The sequence below is a fragment of the Pleurodeles waltl genome, chromosome 4_1 (genome assembly GCF_031143425.1).
Source record: "Pleurodeles waltl isolate 20211129_DDA chromosome 4_1, aPleWal1.hap1.20221129, whole genome shotgun sequence".
NCBI classification, from domain to species: domain Eukaryota; kingdom Metazoa; phylum Chordata; class Amphibia; order Caudata; family Salamandridae; genus Pleurodeles; species Pleurodeles waltl.
The window spans coordinates 834788553-834814330 of NC_090442.1; the positions used below are offsets into that span (position 1 = coordinate 834788553).

Genomic DNA, 25778 nt, shown 5'->3' on the forward strand with positions numbered 1-25778 from the left:
TGTGCAGGGGAGAGCTGAAAGACTGTCACCCCCTTCAGTTGGGGTGGGGGCATAACCAGGCCCATACTGGTTGGTAGCCACCACCCCGCTATTTTTTTTTTTTTCAATTCCCTGGCATCTACTAGACTTTCTGCCATCTAGTAGACTTTCTGCCCCCCCCCCCCCTCCAGGTTGTGGATCGGGGGTAATTGCCCCATCTGCCCACTGGTGGGCAGAACAACTTTGTCCCCATTTATTTGGGGTGAGGGTATAGCCATACCCCCCCCTCTTATTTTGAAAAACAAATCTTCCCTGGTCTCTGGTGGGCTTTCTGCCCCCTTGGGGGCAAATGCCTTCCAAAAATAAGCTAAACAATAGTAATGTGCCCCCATGGGGAGCCACCCTTGCCCAAGGGGCTGCCACCCCCAAACAAAACACAGGCACCAGGGATTGGTGTGTGTAAGTGGTTTCTGCCCCCCCCGGGCAGATCGGCCTAATAGAAATAGGCCGATCGGCCCCCAAGGGGGGCAGAAATGGCCTAAAATAAATTTGCCCCCCCCCCCCCCAGGGGAACGACCCTTGCCTATGGGGTCACTCCCCTTGCGTGAAATTGACGCAAAAAAATAAAGATTCCTGGTGTCTAGTGGTTTCTGTCCCCTTTGGGGTCAGATTGGCCTCATAAAAAGGGGGCAGAAATGGCCTAAATACAATTTGCCCCTCCAGGGGAGCAACCCGTGCCTGATGGGTCGCTCCCCATCTGTAAAACAACAACAAAAATCCCTGGTGCCTAGTGGTTTCTGCCCCCCTTGGGGATAGATTGGCCTAATTAAAATAGGCTGATCTGCCCCCCAGAGGGGCAGAAATGGCCTAAAATAAATTTGCCACCCAGGGGAGCGACCCTTGCCTAAGGGGTCGCTCCCCTTGCGTGAAATTCCCATAAAACATTTTTTTTTAAACTCCCTGGTGTCTAGTGGTTTCTGTCCCCTTTGGGGTCAGATTGGCCTCATAAAAATAGGCCAATCAAAAGGTCGCTCCCCTTATGCCAATTTCTTATAAAAAATATATCCCTTGTGTCTGGTGGGCATTTTACCAACCGGATCGCTTCGCAATCCGGCTGCTAAAATACTCAGAAAGACTTCAAAGGGAAGGAAATTCCTCTCCTTCCCTTTGAAGCCTCTCAGGTCTCCTCCACGTGATCGGAAGAGAAATGCTGAGCATTTCTCTTCTGATCGCGCTGGAAGCTCATGGGAGGAGGCCTCTGTGAGGTCAGTGCGCGATCACGCGCTGACGTCACAGGGGGGTCGGGGGGCTGTCGGGCCATCGCTGCCTTTGTGGGGTGAGAGGGAAGAACCCAGAGGGAACGCTAGCGCTCCCGCTGGGCTCTGTGCCCAGGACGTAATGGTTACGTCCTTGGCACACGAGCACTATGCCGCAGGACGTAACCGTTATGTCCGCGCCACAGAAGCGGTTAGGGGAGCCAATACCAATGCCGTTGTATTGTTTCTGCCAGGCTGACTGGCGGAAACATCGTAGTAAGATGTTTCCACCGGTCAGCCTGGTGGAAATATTGTAATACAACAGGGGTGAGGCAGCACCCCTGCTGCTTTGGCGGTCCGTCAGTCGGACTGCCAAAGTCATAATGAGGCCCTTAGTTTTGGTCTGTCATTGGCTGCAGAACTTTTTCAAGACGCTCTTCGAAACTTCATGCAGCCTTTGGTGAATGCACTCAATGATAGCAGTGACATATTTGTTTTCGGAGCTGCACAGAAGGAGCACGATAGAGCTATCCGGCTAGTATCTCAAATACTCAGTGATGCAGGTTTGCCTTTGAATGCAGACTAGAGTGACTTCAAGAAGACAAAACTGAAATTCTTTGGTCATATCTTTTCTGATGGGAGTATGATACCTGACCATGCAAAAGTACAAGCTTTTTGCAGATGCTCACCCCCCACAAGATGTTTTAATAATACATTCTTTTCGTGGCATGGCCAGTTACTGTTCCTGATACATACAAGACTTTGCCACTCTTAGTGCTCCATTACAAAATAATATTTTTCTTTTTAATGGTCACAAAAATGTGAGAAGTTTCAAGAGAATCCATAGAAAACACTATGTCCTGCAACTTTAATGTGTGGGAGGGCAATGACAGACAAGTAACCTAGTGGACTAACCTGAAAAAGATAAAAGTGAATGCATAATTCATACACTGGTTTGGTTAATAAACAAAACATGAATGTTTATGCAGACAAGAGGCGACATGCAAAAGACATCTCATTCAGAAAAGGAGATTTGGTGATCACTTGCCAGATGCGCAAAAGGAAACCTGATGCTCTTTGATGCTGAACCTTTCTAAATCGTGTCTATGATGCCGTAGCAGCTGCCTTTTCTTCTTTGTCTTTTTTTTTCCCCACAGAGCTTACATCTTCAAAACAGAATGTCCATTTATGTCCCTTTTCACGCTCTCCATATAAAACCCGTTCTTCTTCACCATCCTCTTCTGAGATCTCGCTTTTTTTATAGTATTGTTTTTTTTGTATCCCCCCCTCCTCCAACTACTCTCCCCCCACCCCCCACAACTACTTCCCCCCACCCCAACACACACTCAGGACCTTCCTTGACCCCATGAGGGACAGCAGTACCAAAGTCAATAACAAGAGGAAGAGACAACTCTTTTTGCTTTATACAAAATTTCCAAAGAAAGAAAAAGGTAACAAAAAAATACTTAAATGTACCTTTTTAGTGAGGGAAGTGAGAATGAGCAGAACCCTGATGAAGACACCACCAATCTAAAAATATTATCAGAGTGCAACAGCCACCCCTATCCCATTCTCTTATTCGCCACCTGGAGTCTACCTGGTTTGGGTAAACAATTAGGGGGGCCCATATACATTCCCCCATGTGCCTAGGTTTTATGCCCCTTTTAACATACAGCGCCATTTCCAAGTTGTAGGCTGCCAGTAGCCTGGAAAGCCACTGTTGGAAAGCTGGTTGCATCTTGTCCAATCAAAAAGAGGAATATAGAGCAAGGTGATAACCAAGGCTATAAAAATAAAGCCTTGAATTGGGCTGGGGGCTTTCACTCTGCACCCCCAGCAAAATAAGCTGATGAGTTAGTGCCACCTTACTGACTGTGTACTTATCTATGAAATAAGAAAATTTCCTCCAAAAACTGATTAAAGAAGGGCAGCTGCTAAACAAATGGACCATGTCAGCCTCGCTAGAATTGCACAGCGGGCACTTAATACCCACTTTACAATTTTAGGATGCATTTAATAGAGGTTGAAAATTGTTTTAAAATTCTGGGCCTGTAAATTAGCTGATACTAAAACTGAGTTATCGAGGCCACAGGATTCCAAGAGTAGATGCTCAGCCCGTGCTAGCCCTGGCCTAATTGCCTACTTAGCGGCCTGCCGCTCCAGGTCTTCAAGAGTTATTGTATTCAGTTATTTTTTAATCTGGATAATCGTGCAGTTTTCTATGCCTAGGGCTATCCATAAGGGCTATACCCTGAAAGCTGGCTACTCCATCACTTTTCTTAATTAGGAAGTCATGCACCTGTACATATTTAAAAAAAAAAAAAAACTCCATCCACAACACCCCGAATTTCGCACTTAGCTCCTCATAAGTAATTACTACTCCCTGACTGAAGAGGTCCCCAACCTTAAAATGCCACTGGCCTCCCACTCCTGAAAGACAGGACCACAACAAATATCAGGTAGACCTAGATTTTGGTGATAAGAGTGTGCTAACGCGCCTGGTCCTTAATAAGAAAACTTACAAGGGGGCGCGTATAGGCCGATTAACCTTTTGGATTGCATGGAGTATCCTAGTCATGTAATGACCAGTGACATCAGTAATCAATGTAATCAATCAATAACCATTAAGAGAATCATTAGTCAATAGGCAAATATAACAAAATTCATGGAAAACCACAACTCGATAAAGCGTTTAACAATTTTTATTTCCCTATTAATTACAATTCTAATGCAATCGGTTAACTCAGTCTTTATTTAATCAGCTCAGAATTAGTTTATTAGCAACCACCAATAACACAATCTAATCAGAACCTGAGAAAACATGTGATCAAAAGCTTCAGCGGAAGCAAACAAAGATGAATATATCAACATAAGTAGCAGAGTTCTGCAATCAGTTTGTCAATCATTTGTCACTGTCAACGTCACACAGAAAAACCCTACCTAACCCAGATTAGCATCAGCATGTGGGACTTCATGCGAAACAATTTGGAAAAACATGAATTTGGAAAAACCTCTAGCTAGGAGGAAAATTATAAAACAGCGCAGTTGGTACCTAGAAGAAAAGGCACAAGTTAATCAGTCACATTGTCATAGCTACCTATCCACGGAATGGATCAGCAACAAAGTCAGTCTTCATCTTCAGGTCATCAATAGATCAGCAACGCGTTATGCTCTCACGAGCATGAACCCAATGATAGAATCTTGAACCACGGCTCCTGACGTCATCAATTCTCCCCTCGCATCTCCTGCATCCAATCTGAAGTTTTAGTCCCTTGTCATGGCTTTTTCTTAGAGCTTTTCAGTCATCCCCCTAATTCCTAATTGGTTTATTAATCAGTAGTTATGACCCTAACCAATAACGTTTATTTTACAAATCTAGAAGCTCTAATATTTTGTCGTTCCCAGTTCATGGATTGGTCCACTGTACAATGTCCTCATCATATGGCTCTTCAGGTATCGAAAATGTTGCATGTTCCTCTTCAGTCAGAGCTCTCATTGTTCAAGTCCTGGGAAAGTACATTTAGCCTACTCTACACATAATTGTATCAAATTGACTTCATCATCTCCTGTCCGTCGGTAAATTGCAGAAAAATCTAGCGAAGCACACAGTTCACGGTCGGGTTATAGGCATCAGCAACTTCTACAGTGCACAGTTATTAATTCTGCTTCTGTAGGAGGCCTGGAAAGTAGGCCACAACTTCAGCTAAGTTAGCTTCTACGATGTAATACAAAATATAGGTTATACACCTCAATATGACATATTACTACATTATTCTTATACATTTTCATTATTTCACACAATTTTAGTTCTTTTGTACAACTTTCATATAAGTGGCTGCCATTCTCCGTGGCCACATTTTCAAACGTGCACATATTTTTCTCTACACTTAGTTTCTCTACAAACTTTTTGTTAATCTAATTAGCATATCTGCTTCAACAAGTGCATTTGAACAAGACCCAATTTTCTTCAAAGTGCGGCCCAGATTCTATTTGACCCTTCCAGCAGCCTAAACTGTGTTTTTTTAAATAGCTGGGTTCCACCTGTCGCAAAAAAGACCCTGTGCTTATTTTCCAAACAAAATTTCATAGATAATGGGTGTCCTGAATCCCTGCCCATTGTCCCCTAAATCCCTAAATAGGGGACACATAGATCGGAGCGCTGTGGCCCAGTAGTACAAATCTGGCACTGCCCAGTCACTTCTTTCCCTGGATAAAGTCTGGTATTTGAGTGCCCTCCTGGGCTTAGCAAATGCCCATAGGAATCATGTTACATTCGCATTAATGATTGAAAACCAAGAGTCCTGAAGCTCTAGGGGAATGGCCCGGAACAGATACAACACCTTCAGAAGAAACATCAATTAGCCATGTTACTCTGACCAACTGTAGTAAAATGTAGATTATTCCACCTTTGGAGATTCTTAACAGCTTTTCCAATTACCTGGGTTAGGTTGTTTTCTACAACTTGATCTACATCAGCAGTTATAGTCACCCCTAAAAAGACTGCTCTTTCTACCACCCTCCTGTCCTGTACTTGCAGATTTTTATTAATAACCAGCTGAGTCATATCACTGTTAAGAAGACAGTCCAGGAAGCAGCCGAAATCCGCCACCTCTTGCTCTATCTGTTCCAGGGTAGCAATGGGGTCAGTTGTGATGACAGCAATGTTGTCAGCATATGACAGGACCTTACTGTCCCAGCCCCAATTCTGAGCAAGTTTGATTAAAGCATTATATTGAAGTCTCCGGATAAGCAGGTCGATATTAAGGGCAAACAATACAGGGGCACCCCTGCCTAATGTCCCTAGAGATTCAAATCCCTCCTGGTTGACCCCCATCATTTGTAGTCTCACAGTGGAGTTTTGAATTACGGCTTTAACCGCCTCAATATACTGTGGGCCAATACCAAACTATATCATTACAGCCCACAAAAAGGTCCATAATACCCTATTAAAAGCCTTTTTTGCATTTAAAAAAATACCAGTGCCAGCGGGCCCCCGAAGCTGTTGCACAATCCAAAAGGGCAATTACTCGCTGAACATGATCGGTAGTGCCTCTACCAGGGACAAACCCATGCAGAGTGGGAGAAACGCGTTTACCTATTATCTGGTTCAGTTGAGAGGCCAGGATCTTAGTATAGATCTATTTATTGCTATTTGACAATGTTATTGGCCTATATGATCCAATCTTCTCTAGAGATTTTCCCTCCTTCAAAAAAACACACATTCTTGCAGAGAGCCAAGAGGCTGGGGCTAGTGAGCCTTCCTGCACCTGTCTAAATAAAACCAGCTGGACCACTTTTATCTGTTCAAAAAGGTTCTATAAAATTCAAGCGGAATTCCATCTCCTCCTACCGCTTTCCCTGCTGGCAGGCTTGCAATAGCTCCCTGAAGCTCCTCCAATGTAAAGGCAGCTTCCAATAAGTCCCTGTCAGTGGAGCTCGACTCACCACACAGACTTAAGTCTAAAAAAAAAACTCTTCATGACTCCTTCTAAGCCAGCTGCCTCTTTCTCCGCTAAGTAAAGCCTTTCATAAAACCCTCAAAATGCCTCATGAAAATCATCTGGGTCTGAGAATATCTTGCCATGCTCATCTGTAATCTTTATTATTGCTGGTTGTGTGGCTCTATCTCTTGCTCGAACTTCCAGGATGTGTCCTCCTCGCTCACCATATTCATAACACTCCCTCCTCCGTGCCATATACTTCACTGCCACCTTCTTATCAGATAGCTCAGTAACTTCGGCCCTGGCCAGCGCAACCTTAAATTGAGCCTCCTCAATACCATCATCAGCAACAATCACTGCAACAATCTGCAGCTCGGCTTCCTCTAATGCCATATAAAGCTTTTTAAGTTGTCCTGCCTGACTTTTCTGACGTTTCCACCCAAAGTTCAAGGTCTCCACCCTCACCTGTGCTTTAAATGCATCCCACGCCGCCTCAATCTCCAAAAATTGAGGAATCCTGCCCTTCATATGTAATCTATAATTTAATCTCCCAAGTGGGCCCAATTAAAATCCTTCTCTGCAGGCTTTCTAAAGAGTAATCTCCACCCTTAACTGGATTGATGTTAATCTATGCAATTCACAATAAATATGTCATGTCTACTGCCTTTTTCTTAACATTACATAATAAACATATAGGCCTAGAGGCATGATTCTGGGCTTGCCACCATAAACAACTCAGCCCTGCTGTATATGCTTTGCTGCTATCAAACATGTGCAACACAAGCACTGTTTTCAGGGGAAGCACACAACTTTTGCCCAACCAAGTCCTGTACACATGGGTTTCGAAGATGTGATTGGAGCCTAAGCCTCTCTTAGCAGTACTCTTAAAGCTTTATTTTTTGATTACATAATGTCTGGTGGCAGCTGCGCTGTCAAGTTAGACCTATAAATGCAAACTAGCCTAGCTCTGGGCAACCCATACTTATTCACAAATGCACAACTGCAATTCAAAGTCTAAAGGTAATGATGGAAAAGGAAGGTGACATTCTTCATGATTGTGCCCCTCCCGTCCGCACTGCTGCCAGAGAAATACAAACACTGTAAATTATCTACTACTTATCTAAGACCATTTAACAGCATTACAGTGACATGTGTGCCCCGGAAAGGTCAAGTCCATCCCATTGTAAGCTTGATTCTTTGCGCGCTAGTGAGCCTTCACTACACGACCATAGAGCTGCTGGCTCAGGCCTCTGGATAAACAAAATGATCCCAGACTTATGGTGGGAAAGCATTTTTGGGGGAAAGCACACAATGTTTGCTTAATCAAAACCTGTTCTCCAAATATACGACTGAACCACGCATGCTGGAACCACACATGCCTGAACAACGTAGATGGAACAAAGACTGCGTTGTTACCACAAATGTCTTTACCATGCATGCCTTAATGATTTTTCGTTGTAAAGGCATGCCTGGTAAAGGCATGCGCGGTTCCAGCATGCGACCCCCCCACTGATCCCCCCACCCCTAAAACAATCCTACCCCGCCCCTAAAAACAATCCTACTCGGACCCCCGCCCCCACCCCTAAAAACTGAAGCTACCTCTCCACCCCGCCACAAAAACTACCCGACCCCGCCTCTAAAAACTAAAACTACCCTGAACCCCCACCCCTAAAAGTACTGCAGCCCCCCAACCTGCCCCTAAAACTTAAACTACTCTGACTCCCCAGCCCCTAAAAACTCAAACTACCATGACCCCCGACCCAAAGCTACTGCGACACCCACCCCTAAAAATTAAAACTACCTCCAACCCCACCCCTAAAAACTAAAATTACCCTGACCCCCCACCACACCCATAAAAACCGAAAGCTACTGTGACCCCCCCCACCCCGCCCCTAAAATGTGAACTACCCCAACCCTGCTTCTAAAAACTAAAATTACCCCGACCCCCCACCCCTGTAACTACTGTGACCCCCACCTCCGCCCCTAAAAACTGAAATTACCCCCAACCCTACCCCACCACCACTTTCCTGACCACGTCCTCGCCCAATCCTGAGTCTGTTTTCCTCTGCCTCAACCATGCATGTTTGTTGTTCAGGACATGCGTGGTTAAGGCAGAGAAAAACGGTTGTTGTTCACTAAAGCGTTGTTCCACTTTTGTGGACAACGCACCTTGTTGTTCAGCAGTCCTTGTTTAGGCTGTTTCCCTGTACTCCTACCTACCAACATTAGAGAGGAGACAAAGGCCCTCATTACTAGTGTGGCGGTCTTCTGCGGCAGATCCGGCAGTAAAGACCGCCGCATTATGAGCCTTGCAGTTTGATCAAAGCCAAACTGCCACAACGCTGTCAGTCCCGCAGGTCTGGTCCGATCGCTGCTGCGGGCTTAGGGCGGTGTGCTCCTCTGTGCTGGCTGCAGGCCTAAGACTGCCGGCCGTAATAGGAGGCAGCAAACCGCCAGGCTTTTTGCAGCAGTCGCCCCGCCATGAAAACCACGGTGGTAATGCAACCAGCAACAGGAATCCCCATTCCTGTTGCCAGCACACGCACCCCCACACATCCCCACACTTGCAAACACCAGCCCCCTGTCCACACATTTGTAGAGAAACACCCCACCTATCCACAAACTTGCCGACACACACCCACCCGACCACACGCATATATACACACACCCCACTCGCTCTCCCACTGACATACACACACCCCACTCACTCTCCCACTGACATACATGCACCCCCACTCACTCTCACACTGACCTACAAACATCCCCACTCGCTCTCACACTGACATACACACACCCCCACTCGCTCTCACACTGAAATACAAACACCCCCATTCCGCATTCATGCACACCCTCAGCCCCCTCTGCATTTATTAACACCCTCCGCATTCATTCACACAGTCCCCCTTCATGCACGCATTCATTCACACACAACCCCTTCATGCACGCATTCATTCACACACTCCCCCTTCATGCACGCATTCATTCACACACTCCCCCTTCATGCACGCATTCACTCACACACTCCCCCTTCATGCACGCATTCACTCACACACTCCCCCTTCATGCACGCATTCATTCACACGCTTCCCCCTTCACGCACGCGTACACATTTCAACACACACACACACACACATGTTCACACACATACATTCATACAGGAATGCGCCTACCACACTCCCCTTTCGGTCACTCCACCTACCAGTCTGGGCCGCACAGCAGCCCACGTCGACGTGGTCATCCGGGAGGAAGTGGATGTCGGCGCTTCAGTCGCCAATGCCGCACCACCATGCAAGGACTGCCATGCGATATTACTGCTCGTAATATGTTGGGAGGAGTCCTTGGGGTGTGGCGGTGCTGGAGGTGGAACCACTTCACTCCCACCCTCGACCTGCCTGGCGGTGTCGGTTTTGTGTCTGTAATCTGGCGGTCTTCGGTCTTCGGTCTCTGACTCGTAATAAAGCAGTCATGAGACCACCAACACTGGCAGTCTTTTGGCAGCCGCCAGCACGGCAGTCTTCCAAAATGCCTGCCAATGTCATAATGAGGGGCTAAATCTCTGTGGTACTCCTGAAAGCTCTTTTTAGGTTGATCACATAAGTCCTGGTAACGACTGTTTTGTCAAGCCAATTGTTAAAAGGCATCATGATTAAATATTTGCCTATGAGCACAAAATTTGGTAACGCAGGAGAGCCAGGATTCAGCCCAGGTTTTCTGGTTTCATGTTGTGCAATTCAGCCAGTAGTGTGATATCTTTTATCCATTTTACATCAAAGGTTGAAGTTTTATCTCTAATTCTTGGCTCATGAAGTTAGAGTGTCAGTAGCGAGCAGACGCCACCTGAAAGGTTCGCTCATTTTGTGCTGGATACTGGAAGGACCTCGAGCTGAGCCACCAACAGGCTTCTAGCTCGAGACTTTAGTGGCTCACCAACTTGAAGTTGCATTTTTAATTAATATCAGTAAGAAGTGCTACGAATCATAAAATTGTTGTTTGATAATATTAATGCTGTATTTATGCTTATGCGTTATTAATGATGTTGATAAAATGTGATATTTTGATCGATGGCGATGTCTGAAATAAACATTAATAATAATAAAAAAGCACAGTTAAATAGTGCTGAAAATCCTGAACAGAATCACTCATGTTCCATAAGACAAGTTGTAGGAACGAGGAGGTACGAAGGCAACCCTTCCTCCCATCACCATCCTGTCCTTTCCTTTCCTGTGTGAAGTAGCCCCTGCCGCCCTCCGCTGAAGTTACAGGTGCACTGACAGCACTTGTGGAGTCATCTCACGTGTACACCCAGGCGGGCACACATCTATGAGCCTGGAAATGCCATGCTCAGGGCTGAACCTGAAATGTGTTCTTTCTGCAAAGACATCAGCGTGGCGCACCAGTGAACCTGAAATGTGGATTAGGAGCCGAGATGATAGTCTATCGGTAGACATCGATAATATTGGCAAACCGAATAGCTGCGTGGTATCGGTGGCCCTCTTCAAACACTCTAAGCTCATTTATAAAGTTATGAACCGAATTATGATTTTGAACTAGAAGCATAATTTTCCTTGTGGTCATATTAAGCTGTGAGACCAGTGAGCTCAATTAGGGTGGCTTTACGCATCACTAGTGGTTACAGTTAATAATTCTATTTTTAGGGCTTGTGGGGCGCTCACTATATACATGTTATGTTGCGTCCTGGATGAGTCCTGCTAATTGTTCAAACAATCTTTCAACAGACCCCAGTCCCTGGAAGTACAATCGATCAGAGATCTACTGTAAGCTTAGCAGAAATAATATCTGGATGATGACCTTGATATTTTAAACCCTGTGTGTTTTGAACCCATTAGCTCTCTGGCTGTGGACCACATCATAGTCCGTGACTTGAAGAACGGGACCTTTGGTTTGCTCCAATTGGACGGAAGGAGCCCCGCTGTTGAATTGGTGCACAACAATGTCTCCAGGCTTTGGGTGCTGAACGCGAGTTGTAAGTATCTCGACACTTGAGGGTTGGATTATCTGCTGAAGTCAGTTGTGTTTGTTGTAATGGTTTTAGCTACAGCTGCTTGGTAGCCGGAGTCTTCTCTTTTGTGAATCCTTGCTGAAACGCAGAGGACAAAATGTATTTCTGGATTTATTTGTTCACTCGTTGATGTATTTATATGTGGTAGGGCACGCAAGACTCCGAGTGACAGGCTAAGGTACAGAGTATATATTGTAAATAATATGAAAGGTTAATCACTGGTTATTTCCTGCGGTGAAATACATGAAATAAGACTCGATTGTACCGGAGTGCAAAGCACCGGTGTGGTCGGAGATAAATCGTAAGAATAACATGATTGCAGAAATCCCATTTATATAGGTATGTCAGGAGTGTATCCGTACACTCCGCAGGGGGAACCGAAGCAGTTGTGCACATCTGATGTTCCAACAGGACGTGGGTGGTCACGAGCGGCTCCTCTTTCAGCCGGACGGTGTGAGAAGTGTCTCGCTCACGCTTACAGGTGTGAGAAGAGTGTCTCGCTCACGCTTACAGGTGTGAGAAGAGTGTCTCGCTCACGCTTACGGTGTTAGTCATATTTGCAGGTGTTGTGGAACAATGGTCACATGTTTTTGAAGCCTCCGTAGAAGAGGTTAGGAGCATTCCACTCCAAGGATTGCTTCAGGATTCTACCTCTCACCAGATCAGGTATTCAAGCAAAAGCCCAAGAAAAGGGGAGATAATGTATTTATTTATTATTCTTTTATTTCAAGTTTGACTTGCCAAAAGCCAACTGCTTTAAACTCCACTAAACGTAATATAGATTGACTTTGGATTTAAATACATTGAAATTGAATTCATGAGTCTGGCTGTTCAATGGAATATTGTTCAAGAAGATGAATACAGATTTAAAAGCAAACCAATTGTTTAATTTGTTTTGATTATTTTCAGTTGAATAGACACAATATGGTTTGATATTTTACAGGACAAAGTATGGTGCAGGGTGATTTAGAGAGCCTGAAAACACATAAGATGACACATTTGGGACAATATTTTTCAGGTTTCAGTCTTCCATCCAATGAGCAAATGTGGTATATGTGTGTATTACAACTTGAGTATTAAAACACTGGTACAATTATGATCATAGTAGGACAGCTTGTAATTATACACAAAGATATTCGGAGTCCTGTTTTGCAGGTATGGAGTTCGTGAGGCAAGTTTTTTGTGACAGTCAATGCAGAGGATTCATGGTTGGCCTTTGGTACTCTACGCTCGATTTTTCCCAAATTCGGTGTTTGTCTTGCATCTGGTTCTGCAGGCTCCTCCAAGGAACATGGATGTGGATAGAGGCTGGTCTGGGTTGAGGGGATAACGGAGTAAAAAGTTAGAATTGATAGATGGGCATTTTCCCTACCCTGCCTCTTTGCCCGCCTTGGGTGTTCTCACTAACGTATGGTTTTGAAATTGTGAGATTTGCCCCTTCAGAGGGTTGTTTTTGCTGTCTGATTCCTCATGTACATCTCTGCTTCTCCTTCAGTTATCACCCACATGCCTCAGAGTTCATCCTACCTCAGCTCCCCTTTTAACTAGGTACAGATTACATTTCTGTTTGTGACAGTCAGTTGCTTATTCAACTTGCTCTGTCCTTTCCGTCTGACAGCTGGGTGTGGGTGACTTGGTGTTTTTCAAACCGTTCTTTCAGGTGCTGCTGAAGGAGCATATTAAACATGTCGAGAAATTCTTCTGAAATAACACGCAAAGCAAACGTGCTAAATACAAAAGTGCAGTATGCAACCATATTTGTTCTGTTATGTTGCTATGTTGTTTTGTAGAGTGTGGCTAATCACCCGTGAGGTATTCGGGCACCGAAGGTGCTAGGTCTGGACACAGTGACAGGTCATAGTTAACTAAGCTAAGACATTGTAGAGTCTGCACACAGCTTGTTATTGACTCATTTCAGCATTTTTTCTCAACATTTTTAACATGCTCCTTCTCTGCCCTCCACCTTCGCCCATTTCCTAGTCACTCCCTCTTCACTGAGTTTGTTCCGGAGGTCATTGCTTAGCATGGTGAGCACAGTGAAAGCTTGTTTTTTCCCTGTATGTGGCACTTTGGAGTTGAGTGTAAGGAGCGTTGTGAACTTTGTTCTAGGGCTGCGTTTGTTAGAACCTGGGTCAGGAAGTAACAGAATTTGAGCCTCACTGTTTTCTTTACCTTCCTCGGAGTTTGAGAGTTAGCACGCTAACCACCTGTCCCAAGTGGAAAACGGATGAATAACGTAGATTAATGCAGGAACAGTACAAGGATTTTCAGCGATCAAGGCAAAATAGAATTGTGCCTCCTAGAGAGTTCTGCGAACACAAAATATCAAATTTTTTCAGACCTTTTGTAATACGTTCCCAGCCACTAGGTGATGCTCTTTCACTGCTGTCTTGTTTTACTTTACGGAGGGACAATCCTTTCCAATAACAAGTGCACCAACTTTAATGGAACAAACAATGGTGTCTCCAACCCTAGCATCCTTGTATGTCACTTACGGGTAGCCAGGGCTAGTAGGTGCTACCCGTGGCATGCTCTTTGGTACCCCTTGCTACAGGGTCTTTAGGACAGCAGCAGAAAGCGAAATTGAACAGGACTGTCCGTGCACTCTTTTGCTTTCCATATGCTTCACTCTTGCAGTTGAGCTCGCCCCTCAGCGGCCAGGAAGGGGTAATGCGATCTAACCTGCATCATTGTTGTGAATAGTATTGTCGCTATTGTTCACAAGTACACTTTAGGAGAAGATGCTGTTGGTGTGGGCTAATATTCTGCATAGGTTAATAACCTTGTGACACATTTTAAACATTTCTGCATGATTATCTCTCCTACACATGTTGGCTAGATCTCCTCTACAATGCATCACTGCCTTGGGAGGGGGGTATGTTCTCGTTTTATAAATATAGAAAATATATACTGTTCATTTTCTTTCTTTTCCCCACCCTCCCCCAAAGATCCCCAATATCTTGACAATGTGGATTCGGAGCACTTCACAGATACCTATGCGGTAAGGTAATAATGTGTGACGTCTTAAAATTGTAGTGAATGCACTTATGGCTGCAGCGATGAAAAGGTTGTATTTCTTTTCAGATGTTGAATGCGTCCGGTGCTACACAAAATCCAAACAAAAACTCTTTTGCCAAGTTTTTGAAGAAAGAAAACTTCTGTGAAGGGAAAATGGTTAAACTACTGGAAAACCAGGCCCTGAGTTTGGCAATAGGTAAAGTTTCATAATTTCATGAAATGTGATGCTACTTGAGCAATGTATTGGATTCCACGAGATGTGGGTGCATGTGGTTCACTTTACTGAACAGTCGTGTGGACGTGTACAAAAATGGTTATAGTGACTGGGCTAGTTTCGCTCGGTGTATTGTTCATGATACTAGTGTCTGATTGGTTTATAACGCTGCCACATGATTTCATGTGAGTCTGTACAAAAGACGCGCTTGCAGGTATTCGATTAGCCTGGATATTGCAAATAAAGCTAGTAAGGGTTGAAAGTCACAACATCTTGGAGACTACTTCAGGAGTTCCAGTACATCACAACTTTGCAGGTAAGCTTATAATCGATGTCTTGAAGTGTAGGTTGTTATATTTTTTTAAAGGGCAAGTAACCCCCTATAACCCACAATTTATTTATATATATATGTGAGAAAATGGGTTTGTAGTTTTGGAATGAGAGTCCTTCCCAAGTAATAAGCCTAAAATCGTTCAATAATCCTAGGCTAAACCCCTGTGCTGTGGCACAGAGCAGAAAATATTCACTTAAGGAAAATGTTTTAAGCATTTGGCATAACCAAAACCTTTCAAAAGTTCAACAGAAAAATAGGCCTCACAAAAATAAAAAAATAAAAAAAGAGAATGCTATTTTAAAAAATGACTACAATTTTTTAAAATCTAATAAAATGAAGCAGAACTATTATTTTTCACAGTTTCAGTGAAAAAAGAGGCAAGAAAAATCAAAGCACCAATTAGAGGTCACTGCTTGTGGTTGACCAGGACCCAGACACAATTTCAGACCAACTGTGATGGAGCAGAGGTCAGATACACCCAGTGAGTCATCAAGGTCAAAGATTTCATCTTCTGACTTAGTTTCTGAAACAGATGTTTAAATCATAGAGCGGGGCAAATTTGAATGCGGTGTCTGGCTCTATCCTCTCAAAGTTCAGTGGCTGCTGGATTAACTCCCACAAAAGCCACTGTGTTTTTTTGTGGGGAAAAATTCAGTGTGGCACAATGCAAATTTCATGTCGGTCTGATTCCTCTTGTTGGGTGGATGATGCCTAGTCAACATTTCTACCTTTGGACTTAGGGCCTGATTTAGAGTTTGGCGAGGGATTACATCGTCACAACAGTTACGGATATCCTGTCCGCCCAAAATATAAATCCCATTGTATTCTATGGGGTTTGTATTTCGACAGACGGGATATCCGTCACCATTGTGACGGAGTAACCTCTCTGGCAAACTTTAAATTAGGCCCTTTTTGGATTAAGTCCTCTACAAATGTGACACAAAATCATACACCTTTACTGCAGGGTCTTGCTGAAGCTCGAGGGGTCCTGGAAGACCAAAAATGTTCTAAGTCCCAACTTTTCATACTTTATGAAGCAGTTTCTCTTAGTACCTTTTAAAGCAACAAGGACCTCAGGGACAGACCTTAAGGGATAGGTCTCACTCCTGCAGAGGTCAACAGCAGGGACCAGTCTTGGTCCAGTTGCAACTGGACAGTTTTTCACTTCAGGAAAAAGGCCTACAGCTTATTTCCCTGTAGTTACACAGGAGAGCAGTTACCTGACTCTTGGAGTCCACTTCTCAGCCCTCGGTAGGAGGAGGCCCACCCCTTCTGTTCTCCCAAAAGGTCACAGACATCAAGTTCAGTCCTGTTCAGTTCTTTTTCCAGTCGTGATGGGTTCTGTTGACCTGGGGCGAGGAGACACTTTTGTGGGATTCACTATCCAGGTAAGTGGGTATGACTCCTAGACCCTCCCTAACCAATTGGAAAGCATTCCCAAAGGGCAACCCTCCCCACTTTTGCAGCACACCCTCTTTGCCTTACTGCAACCTATCCTTCTGAGTTGAATCCAACATGGCTGAACCCTTTGACCCTTGGGGGTGACTAGTCTCCTAGCCAAGGATATGGCTAGGGAAATGAAAAAGTCTAATTTTCCTCAATTACAACAAACTCGTTCTGTAACCAGATCCCTCTTCCCACAGGGCTGGAGACAAGCTGGCTACACTGTTACTTGAGATCAAAGGCTTCTCTTCCCCAAAATGTGCAGGCATTAACCTGGTCCCTTTCAAGGTAAGGAAGTACCTGAACCCTCCCAACTGCCCTTACTGAGCTGTGATGAGTCAAATATCTCTCACCCAGGTTTTCTGCCAAAGGGCCAAAGCAGTTCTTCCCACCCTGGGAGTTTTCATATATATCAAGGGGAAAACGGTGACAGGAGCAGCTGCTAGCAGGCTAATGCTAATTACCTACCGGAGCTTCAAGCAGGCATTTTGAAAAGTTACTTTTCCTGCATATTTATCAAAAATCTGAGTTCACAGGTGAACTGGATTTTTAATAAAAAATATTGAATCATTCAGGTAGTTTGTCCCAAATCTGAGTTAGCATAAATAGTATTTTATTCTTTTCTTCAATTTTTCTCACAGGACAGCTACAACTTTTCAGTGAAAATAGCTTTTGGAGGGTAGTCGCTGTAACTACATGCCAGCACTAAGTTCATGCATGCACCATTTTTAAATACTAAGCACTGTACTTTGTGGGCTGTAAAGCCTACTTAGAGAGAAACATATGTGATATTCAAAAGTAGGGTTCATTCCTGTCAGGGTTTAGAACCCATCACAGGATGAAGTAGGGAGGGGGAGATGGGCATGTGAGGTAGAGCAGTGAAAGAGGATTTTCAATTTTTGAAACTACATAAAGGAGAAATAGAACATCCGATAACAAAACTAAAACAGCGATAGGGTGGAATGATTGAATGTCACTCGAATAATTTTTATTGTGAAACGTTAATGTAATAGGCAATAAAATAAGAAGGGGTACGATTTATCAAACTTTCTGCCTAAAAGACCCTGATCTTGTGCCACACAAAAGAGACATTCATAGAGCAATAACTGTCATTTGTTATCCAGAAGTATATTCATACTGCTGGTCCATGCATACCTTAGCTCCAGTACTAGACCGGCGACCATTTTGGCAAAGAGATCTGCCCCATTCATTATACACGAGTCATTATTCTGTCCATAGGGTAGTGTTTCAGCAATTACGGGAAACTGGGAAGAAAGAACGTTAAGGTAATTGTGATGTATTTGTCTTTGGCAATGCAGTGAAAATTAATTAGTTCCTTGAGCGAAGCAAGACTGCAGCTCCTCGAAGGACCACTTGTAATGGGCGGGACTTTAAGCTTGATGGCAATTTAGATTAACGCCTGCCCAACTGAAAAGGGCATAGCAAATTGCTCCTATACACGCACATGGATGCAGTAAGTTTAAAGTGCATATGAAGGATGCTAAGCACAACAACAAGACACTATGCCTACTGTTCGGGGGGATGTTACGTTAACAAAGCTGGACTACATGTTCACATTTACCAGAAATGTGGCCAGATTAGCAGATGTCAAAGTATTTGCTAGGGGATTATGGGACTACTCTCTGGGGTGGGTTGCCATGAAGTTGAGACAGTGTTGTAGCCCAGAGGAGTTGTGTGTGGAGAAATGGGTCCTCAAGAATAGAGAAGTGAAAATATATGATAGACTTCAGAACTTTTCTTCCAAGGCAATCGCCAGTCTGTGGATTCCAAGGTAGTAGTACAGGAGTCAACAAATAGATATAGTGGAAGAGGAGTCCTTTACATTAGAGGGTGTATATACATTATGCCAATTATTTGACAGTAAAACGGGCAAATTTAAGAGCGTTAGACGAGAATGAAGTCAAAAAGATATACTTATTTAGACAAAGGAATCTCTATGAATTTGGAAATAGAGTACTAGTCTAGTTAGACAAAAGAGATTAGTTCTCAAGATTGATGTAGAAGATAAAATCTAACATGCATAATGAAAGTTAAGGGTAGTACAGAGTTAGCAAATACTTTAAAGAAATATATGGGCCAGGGAGACACTACAGCGCATCTGAATTTGAAAGCTTTATTAGGGACTCACAGTCATCCACACTTGACCTTGATTAAGAAAGCGAACTTGGACTGAAACATAGAATCTAAAGAGAGAGTGACATCCCTGTTCCTATTCCAGTCATGGAAGGCACCAGGCCATAACAGCCTGCTCTTTGAACAATACAAAAGCATTGCTATTAAAATTGCAGAGCATATGCTAGAGCTGTATAAAAAAGCTACTCAGAAGAGACAACTAGCACCTGATTTACGGGAAGAAAACAAACTCTAAATCTAAAACATGAAATCACCTAAGGGGCACTCCTCATATTGACCAATAGCTTTCCTAAATATGGAGACTAAGGTCTTGGCCCCAATACTAGACAATACATTTTATACTTATAATTACTTTGGTTCCCTCAGATCAGTCTGGCTTTATGATGCCGGAAAGGGTGACTAGGCCTAATCTCCATAGACTATAAATGATGGTGCAGTGCACGCGCCAATTGAAAGAACGAGTGGTGATTCTGTCTCTGGATGCATGAACAAAATGCTCCCCAAAATGGAAATGGGGCCTAAAATTATACTGTGGTTTCAATTATTATATAAGTAACCAGTAGGTTTATCAGAGTCCATCACATTCATCGAGAGCCAAGAGAGGGCTGCCTCTTGTCACCACTGTTGTTATATGCACTCGAAATAATGTTAACAAAATGTAATATATCACCCACAAAAGCTATACTAGTGCAATGAGGAAAGACAAGCCTGGTGGCTGAAAAAATGCAAAAGGAGTTAAAACAACAAGGGTTTGAGTTGTTTTTGCTGAAATCCAAGAAGGTACTGGTGCAATTCAGATACATGGTAGTTTTGTTCCATGATGTCAGGGCAAGGTAGGAGACAAAGTGACCTCCTACTCTGGAGAGGTAGATGCAGGGTGTGTGGACAAGCAGGAGCGATGCTGAATGAAGACATCTGGAAGAGACATGAAAGTGAACTTTGTTGTTGCGACAGGATGGGTCAATTTTGTTGAGCATCCTCTATGTGTGAGAAAGAAGTTTAAAGAGTACACAGTTTTGCAAAGGGAGCCATCATAGTTTTCATGAGTGGCCTGTGATGGGGCAAGTTCAAAACAAATCTGGCAGCTGCATTCCGTACACCCAGTAGCTTCTTCCTCAAAGTTGACCCCGAGACAAACATTCCTCATCCAGTCAGCTACTGAGGACATGCATTGAGTGAAGTTGGTCTGGGTGTTGACAGTAGCATATGAAACAGCAAGGATCAGCTGTGTATCCTCTGTCTGAAGAATGTTGCAAATCCAAAATATCTGAGGAATGCTCAGGGAGGATCTCTGTGGTACCTCTCATAAAACATTGATGGTGTCTGAGTGGAAGGGATGGAGAGAAACTGCCCATTGGGAGTGGAAGAACCAGACTCACTGAAGCTCTGAGCGGCAAATGTCTGCATCATGGATGCGTTTGAGTAGGATGTATGGGAATGCCATGCAAGTCTCCCAATACAAGGGCTGAGTTGATGAGTCATATGTCATCTTTGGCTGCTAAAGTTAGCCCTGAAACCTGATTGGTAGGGGACAAGAAGCTGATAAGACTCAAGGTAAAAGTGAATTGGTGATTAACCAGTGGTTTGAGAACCATAGCTGAAGTGGGAAGATAGATATACGACTGTAGTTGACCAGAATGTTTTGGATCAGCCAATGATTTCTTAAGAGGCAGGACCACGGCTTATTTCCAATCAGTGGGGTAGGAGGAAGTAGATAGCGAGACACTGAAGAGACTGCCTTGCTGGTGGGTTCTGAGGCTACTGAGAGAGTAGATATGATTGGAGCACATGTAATTGGGCAGGCCAAATGTGACATCTAGTACATTCCTAGTGACATCATCTCTCTTGAAAGGCAACAAATGGGCATGGAGGCCCTTGAGGACATTATGGAGGCAGAATTGAAAAATGTTAAGGGCATCAAGGGGTGATTGAGAGTTTAAGTTGTCATTGAACATAGGGGAGAGGATGTGACGGATTGTGAAGAAGCTGAAAGAGATGTGGGTTCCTTCACAATGAAGATTTCCTTGAAAGCACTTTCCTGGATGTTAGATGCTAGAGAAAGTCACCTTGTTTGCTTTAATGGAAGTAAAAGTTATGGAGGTCAACTTTGTAGCTAGTTCCATCTGTCATATTAATAATATGAGCTTCTACAGTTATGCTCTAGCTGTTTGCTGTGGCTTTTAAGTTGTCTGAGATCTTCCATAAACCATGAGGAGTGCATCAGGAGATGAGGTGAATTTTGAGAAGAGAAGCTAGGTTGTTGGCAGCATTAGTGAGCGTAAGTAGTGAAATTGATGGTGGCTAATGTCATGTCAGTCTCCGGGTTGGTGGGATGTTTTGGAAGTTCCAGTTCCAAATGTTAGAGATTCTGTTTCATGGGAGAACTTTGATAGGGACAGGGGAGTTGGGTAGAGAGAAGGGCACATGAAAATATGTCAGGTACTAATTGGTCCAAGTTAAAGTGATAAGGAAGAAGAGTCTTTGACTTGAGGAGGAAGATGCTGGAGACAACTGGGTCACCAGGAATCTGTGTTGGTCACTATACATGTTGAGAGAGGCCCAGCACCCTTAGGTCATTGAGGTGATTAATAGGATCTTAGTCAGATGTGTCTTTGAGGTAGAAACTGAGCTTCCCCAAGGTGAACTGGCAGAAGGAGATAGCTAGGGGAGAATTCCGATCTAAGATGTTGTTTCTAAAGATGTTCCTGGGACTAGGGGGCAGGATCCCTCCAAAGACAGATAGACTAGGAATAGGAAGTAAGATGTTCCATTTAAATATTGATTTCAGTGAATCTGGTGCAACTGAGGGAGGAACAGTGTATGAGGGCCACACTACCACTGCTTCTGTGAGCTGTGACTTGCTTGATTATGCTTAAGCCAGGAGTGATGGCAGCAGCCATGTCAGAGGCAGATGTAGATTTGAGCAAGATTTCCAGAAGAAATAGCAAATCCGGGGACCTGGCATCAGTCAAATCCCAGAATTCACAGGCATCCTTGGATATAGAGCTGGCATTCATAACACTACAGTTCAGTCTGTAGGTAGAATCTTTGCCACTCCAGTGTGATTCCAGAAGTACCAGAGGCTGGGTGAGTAAGGGGGTGGTTACTAAAAAAAGAAGGATACAAGTCCTTTTGAGGATGAAGAATGTAAGGAAGCCAAGTGGGCCCAGCTGGAGGAAACAAGAAGGGGCTTCAGCTGGGCCTTCTGGAGGATACAGTTAAGGAGGGGCTTCAGCTGGTACAATTCAAAAATGTGTATCTAACATAGTATGCTAAAAATAAAATTTGGTGTGTGGATTACAACAGACTGATCTCTGTTTATGACGATGCAGAATGACAGGAACATATATCCACATGTTATGGAAATCCCCTAAAATAGCCACATGCTGGGAACACATGACCAAACTCTGAGTTGGGGATATTGAAAGAAACTGGATGGTTAAGTTTTATGATGGTGGAGATATCAGGTGAACAAGCACCTTCTAAATTTAAATTTGTTTTGTAATGTGAAATTGGCCATTCTCAGATGAAATATAGTTTGTTTGTGGGGTGGCAAAGAATCACTGAAACTCAATGACTGGCTAATAAAAATAGATGTATGCAGGACCTCAGAAAGAGAGATGTAAGAGGTTAGAGGAGGTCCAAAGAAGTATCAAAAGATATTGGGGACATGGTGTGAAATACACAATCTGGACTGTGAATGAAAATATAAAGGCTATTGTCCGGTATAACAACATATAGTGCCAGGCTTTGAGGGAGGGGCTTAACAGATACAAATATAATGCAGACTTCAAGAATGAGAATAAATTAACACATATGGCCTACTGATGTCTCAGTTTACTGAGATAGGTTGCCAGTAGCGCTAAATCAAATACTCCTATGTAACAGCATAATATTGATGTATGTACCATTATCTAATGTTTTAATAACACTTCCCCTTTTTAAGTCTTGCCTACCAAACAGTGCAAGCTGGTTGCAAAAGACCTATTGTGAAATTGCAGTGGGCTTAGAGCACACCTGTTGCCTACAAATGGTTTGCTTTATTGTCACTCATTTGCTTGCTCCTTATTTCTTGGCTTGCATGAGCTTGCCTTCCTTTCCTTGAATTTGTTCCTCCTCTAGACTATACCCTTCTTACCATCCTTTTGATGATTGCCTGATGTGTCCTTCCATTGCTCACATTTAGGGAACTACTTTTTTCTTTTTGGTTACGCATGCCATGTCAGTGTACGTGTTTTCATGAAATCCCACTCACCGTATTGTCATCCTTGCTGCTGCTGCGTCATTGCAGACACTCGATTCTCACACCCTACTTTCATTCCAGCTGCTGCAGGATTTTTTTTTTTTTCTTAACCAATGTTTTTGTTTACCTAAGAACGCTGACTGTGATGCTGACCTCACTTCAGCGGTATACATTTTATTTAAATTTAACAGCCTTACCTTTTGACATTTTTTCACGTCTACAAAATGTTTCCACCTAAACATACACAAGCCCGTGTTGACAAATTTCCTATCAGCCAGCCGCGGAATAATGTTCTCTTAGACAGTACTTCACCTCTTACCTCACTGTACTTTCAATCGGGTATATTTTCTGTCAAAACTAGATAGCCAGCAAAGACACTTTATTATTTAAAATATTTTAATGTCGGAGAAACTATGGATTTGATTCTGACTTACAATTAGGTGCAGAAATGGGATAATTGTATTTGCAGGGGTATAGTTTGGTCAGTAAGACTGGGGGTGTAAGCTTCAGATTTCCCAACAATTGCTCTGGCATAGAATGTTAAAATGCATTATAGACAAGCAGGGCGCACGAGAGGGACTTGGGCTAGTCAAAAGGAAGAAGAATACGGATTGGTGGGGGCACTAAGGGCCAGATGTAGCAAACGTTTTTACCCATTCTGTGTCTATGGGAAAAAGTGTTCGTACATATGGCCCTAAGTGAGATAAAATACAATATATGGTATAATAAACATTTATGAAGACTTTCAAAGCAGGAGAGGGTTACAGTGTGTGTGAGCTTTTGTCTGTGTGTATGGAAACGTGTCTTGTGAAATCCGACAGACACTTAACCATACCTTACAGGAAGTACCTGTTCCCAAGTATTTCCCCTCCTGTGTATCTGAGGCGGCGTCTTTCATGTCTGCAGTCCCAGAATAAATGTTCTGTTTTAAACATACAAAATTTGATCTTGATTCCTAAATATATTCCAGACAACCGCTGAATAATTATTTCTTAAATATATTTTAAATATAATGGCTCTGAATGTGCGGCCTACTTGTATGTCGGGAATCTCAAAATAAATACTTTCTGCTAAAATTAAGTGCTCTGCCCCTTCTGCCTCCTTTTATCTCGTTCATCTGCAAACGAAATATTTATATTGTAACATAACTTGTGAGCCCATTTATGCTGCCTAATTTAATTTCAACTGGCCACACAGTATTATTTTCTAGTATTGTTGCCTCATTTAAAAATGTTTTACCCGTATATAACTACCAAGAATGCAAGTCGATTTGAGCATCTTTCAGTTAAAGGTGAACATTGTGTCTAAAACAAGCGCGAAAGGATAAGGGTCACCTTGAAATGCCAGTTCAGTGCCAACCTGCCTCAGTTTGTTCGGCAAATTACTGCAAGCAGTAGTCCGTGCAGTTTTAGGAGGTGTAACTTCTATTTGCTGAAAATAAAATTGGATTCCAGTTTAGCTGTCACTTGGGAAGACATTGTGAACGTGATTACATCATTTGCTTCATTTTAGACAAATGCTCACTGTTGAGAAACAGGATGCACACCCATACTCAGACAGGACAAGTTTACAAAGTGGCCATCATTGTCTTCTGTTGAAAGTAGATTCATTGTAATCGCGCAGTAACAATATTTATGAAGGTATGTTTAATTGCTGTGTTTTTTTTTTTTTGTTTTTTTTTGTTTTTTTTTTAAGTCGTAAAGACAACATTTATTTCTCTCTATGAATGCCATGCTTATTGCCTGGTCTCTCACTATTGTTAATCCCTTCATGGGAGCGAATGGTGAAGTTGCTTGTACATTACATGCTCATACATTTCCTAACTTCCCAAGATGATCTTAGACATCCTATCAAATGTCTCGTAAATGTTATGGTACGTTTCATTAAAGTAGTTTAAGTAATTGAAAACAAGATGACATGTATTACAGACACACACACACACACACACACACACACACACACACACAGAGACAGGGACACATGAATATTCGCATGTAGAAAAACATAAAATCAATAGTTCTTACAAATATGTAATAAATTGGGCTGTTGGTTGAGCGGTGAGAGCTGCACTCGAGTAATAAACACAGTCCTTGTCAGAGTGAACCACAAAAGTCACCGAAAATAAACCGGTGCTTAACTAACCCGCTGGTAGTTTGCACTTGAGGGCAATGTGTAAAGTGTTTATGCAGCACTGAAACAGTAGTAAAGTGAAAACAGAACACTACAAATCCCAAGTTTCAGGGCATTGTAAGTTGTCTATCCCAGTGGTTCCCAACCTGTGGTCCGGGGACCCCTACTATGAAGTGATTTCCTCCAATGCTGTTCTACCCCACCCCTTTCCTGCTTCATTGTTCTCAATCACTCCTATAACCGCTCCTGCTCTCCATCACCAGCCTTCCCCTTTGCCTCGCTCTCATTACTCTTCCTCACACTTTCTGGCACCTCTTCTCCCCACACAAGATTACTCCTGTGTCCCCATGTGCTCTTCCACTGCACCCTGCCCTTCATTCCCAAACACTTGCTCAGCAGTCTACTTCTGCACCCCTTCGCTGTTCTCCCCATCCTTGTGTGTGCTGTACCCCGCTCCTGCGCCTTTTGACACTAGTTTCCTTATTTGTCTCTCTCTGCTGTGCCCCCCCCCATTTCTCTTTGTTCTGCCGCACAGCCACTTCATTT

The 25778-nt window shown here is 43.4% G+C and overlaps 1 protein-coding gene across 1 annotated transcript in view; it reads left to right on the forward strand.

Annotated features, from left to right (window-relative positions):
* Positions 1 to 25778, forward strand: part of LOC138288590 (uncharacterized) — a 95776-nt gene that overhangs the window by 45927 nt on the left and 24071 nt on the right. Inside the window, exons 5-7 of the mRNA XM_069230090.1 lie at positions 11524 to 11660; positions 14645 to 14697; positions 14781 to 14910. Of these exons, the coding sequence (XP_069086191.1) occupies positions 11524 to 11660; positions 14645 to 14697; positions 14781 to 14910 (320 nt within the window). The remainder of the gene's footprint in view (positions 1 to 11523; positions 11661 to 14644; positions 14698 to 14780; positions 14911 to 25778) is intronic.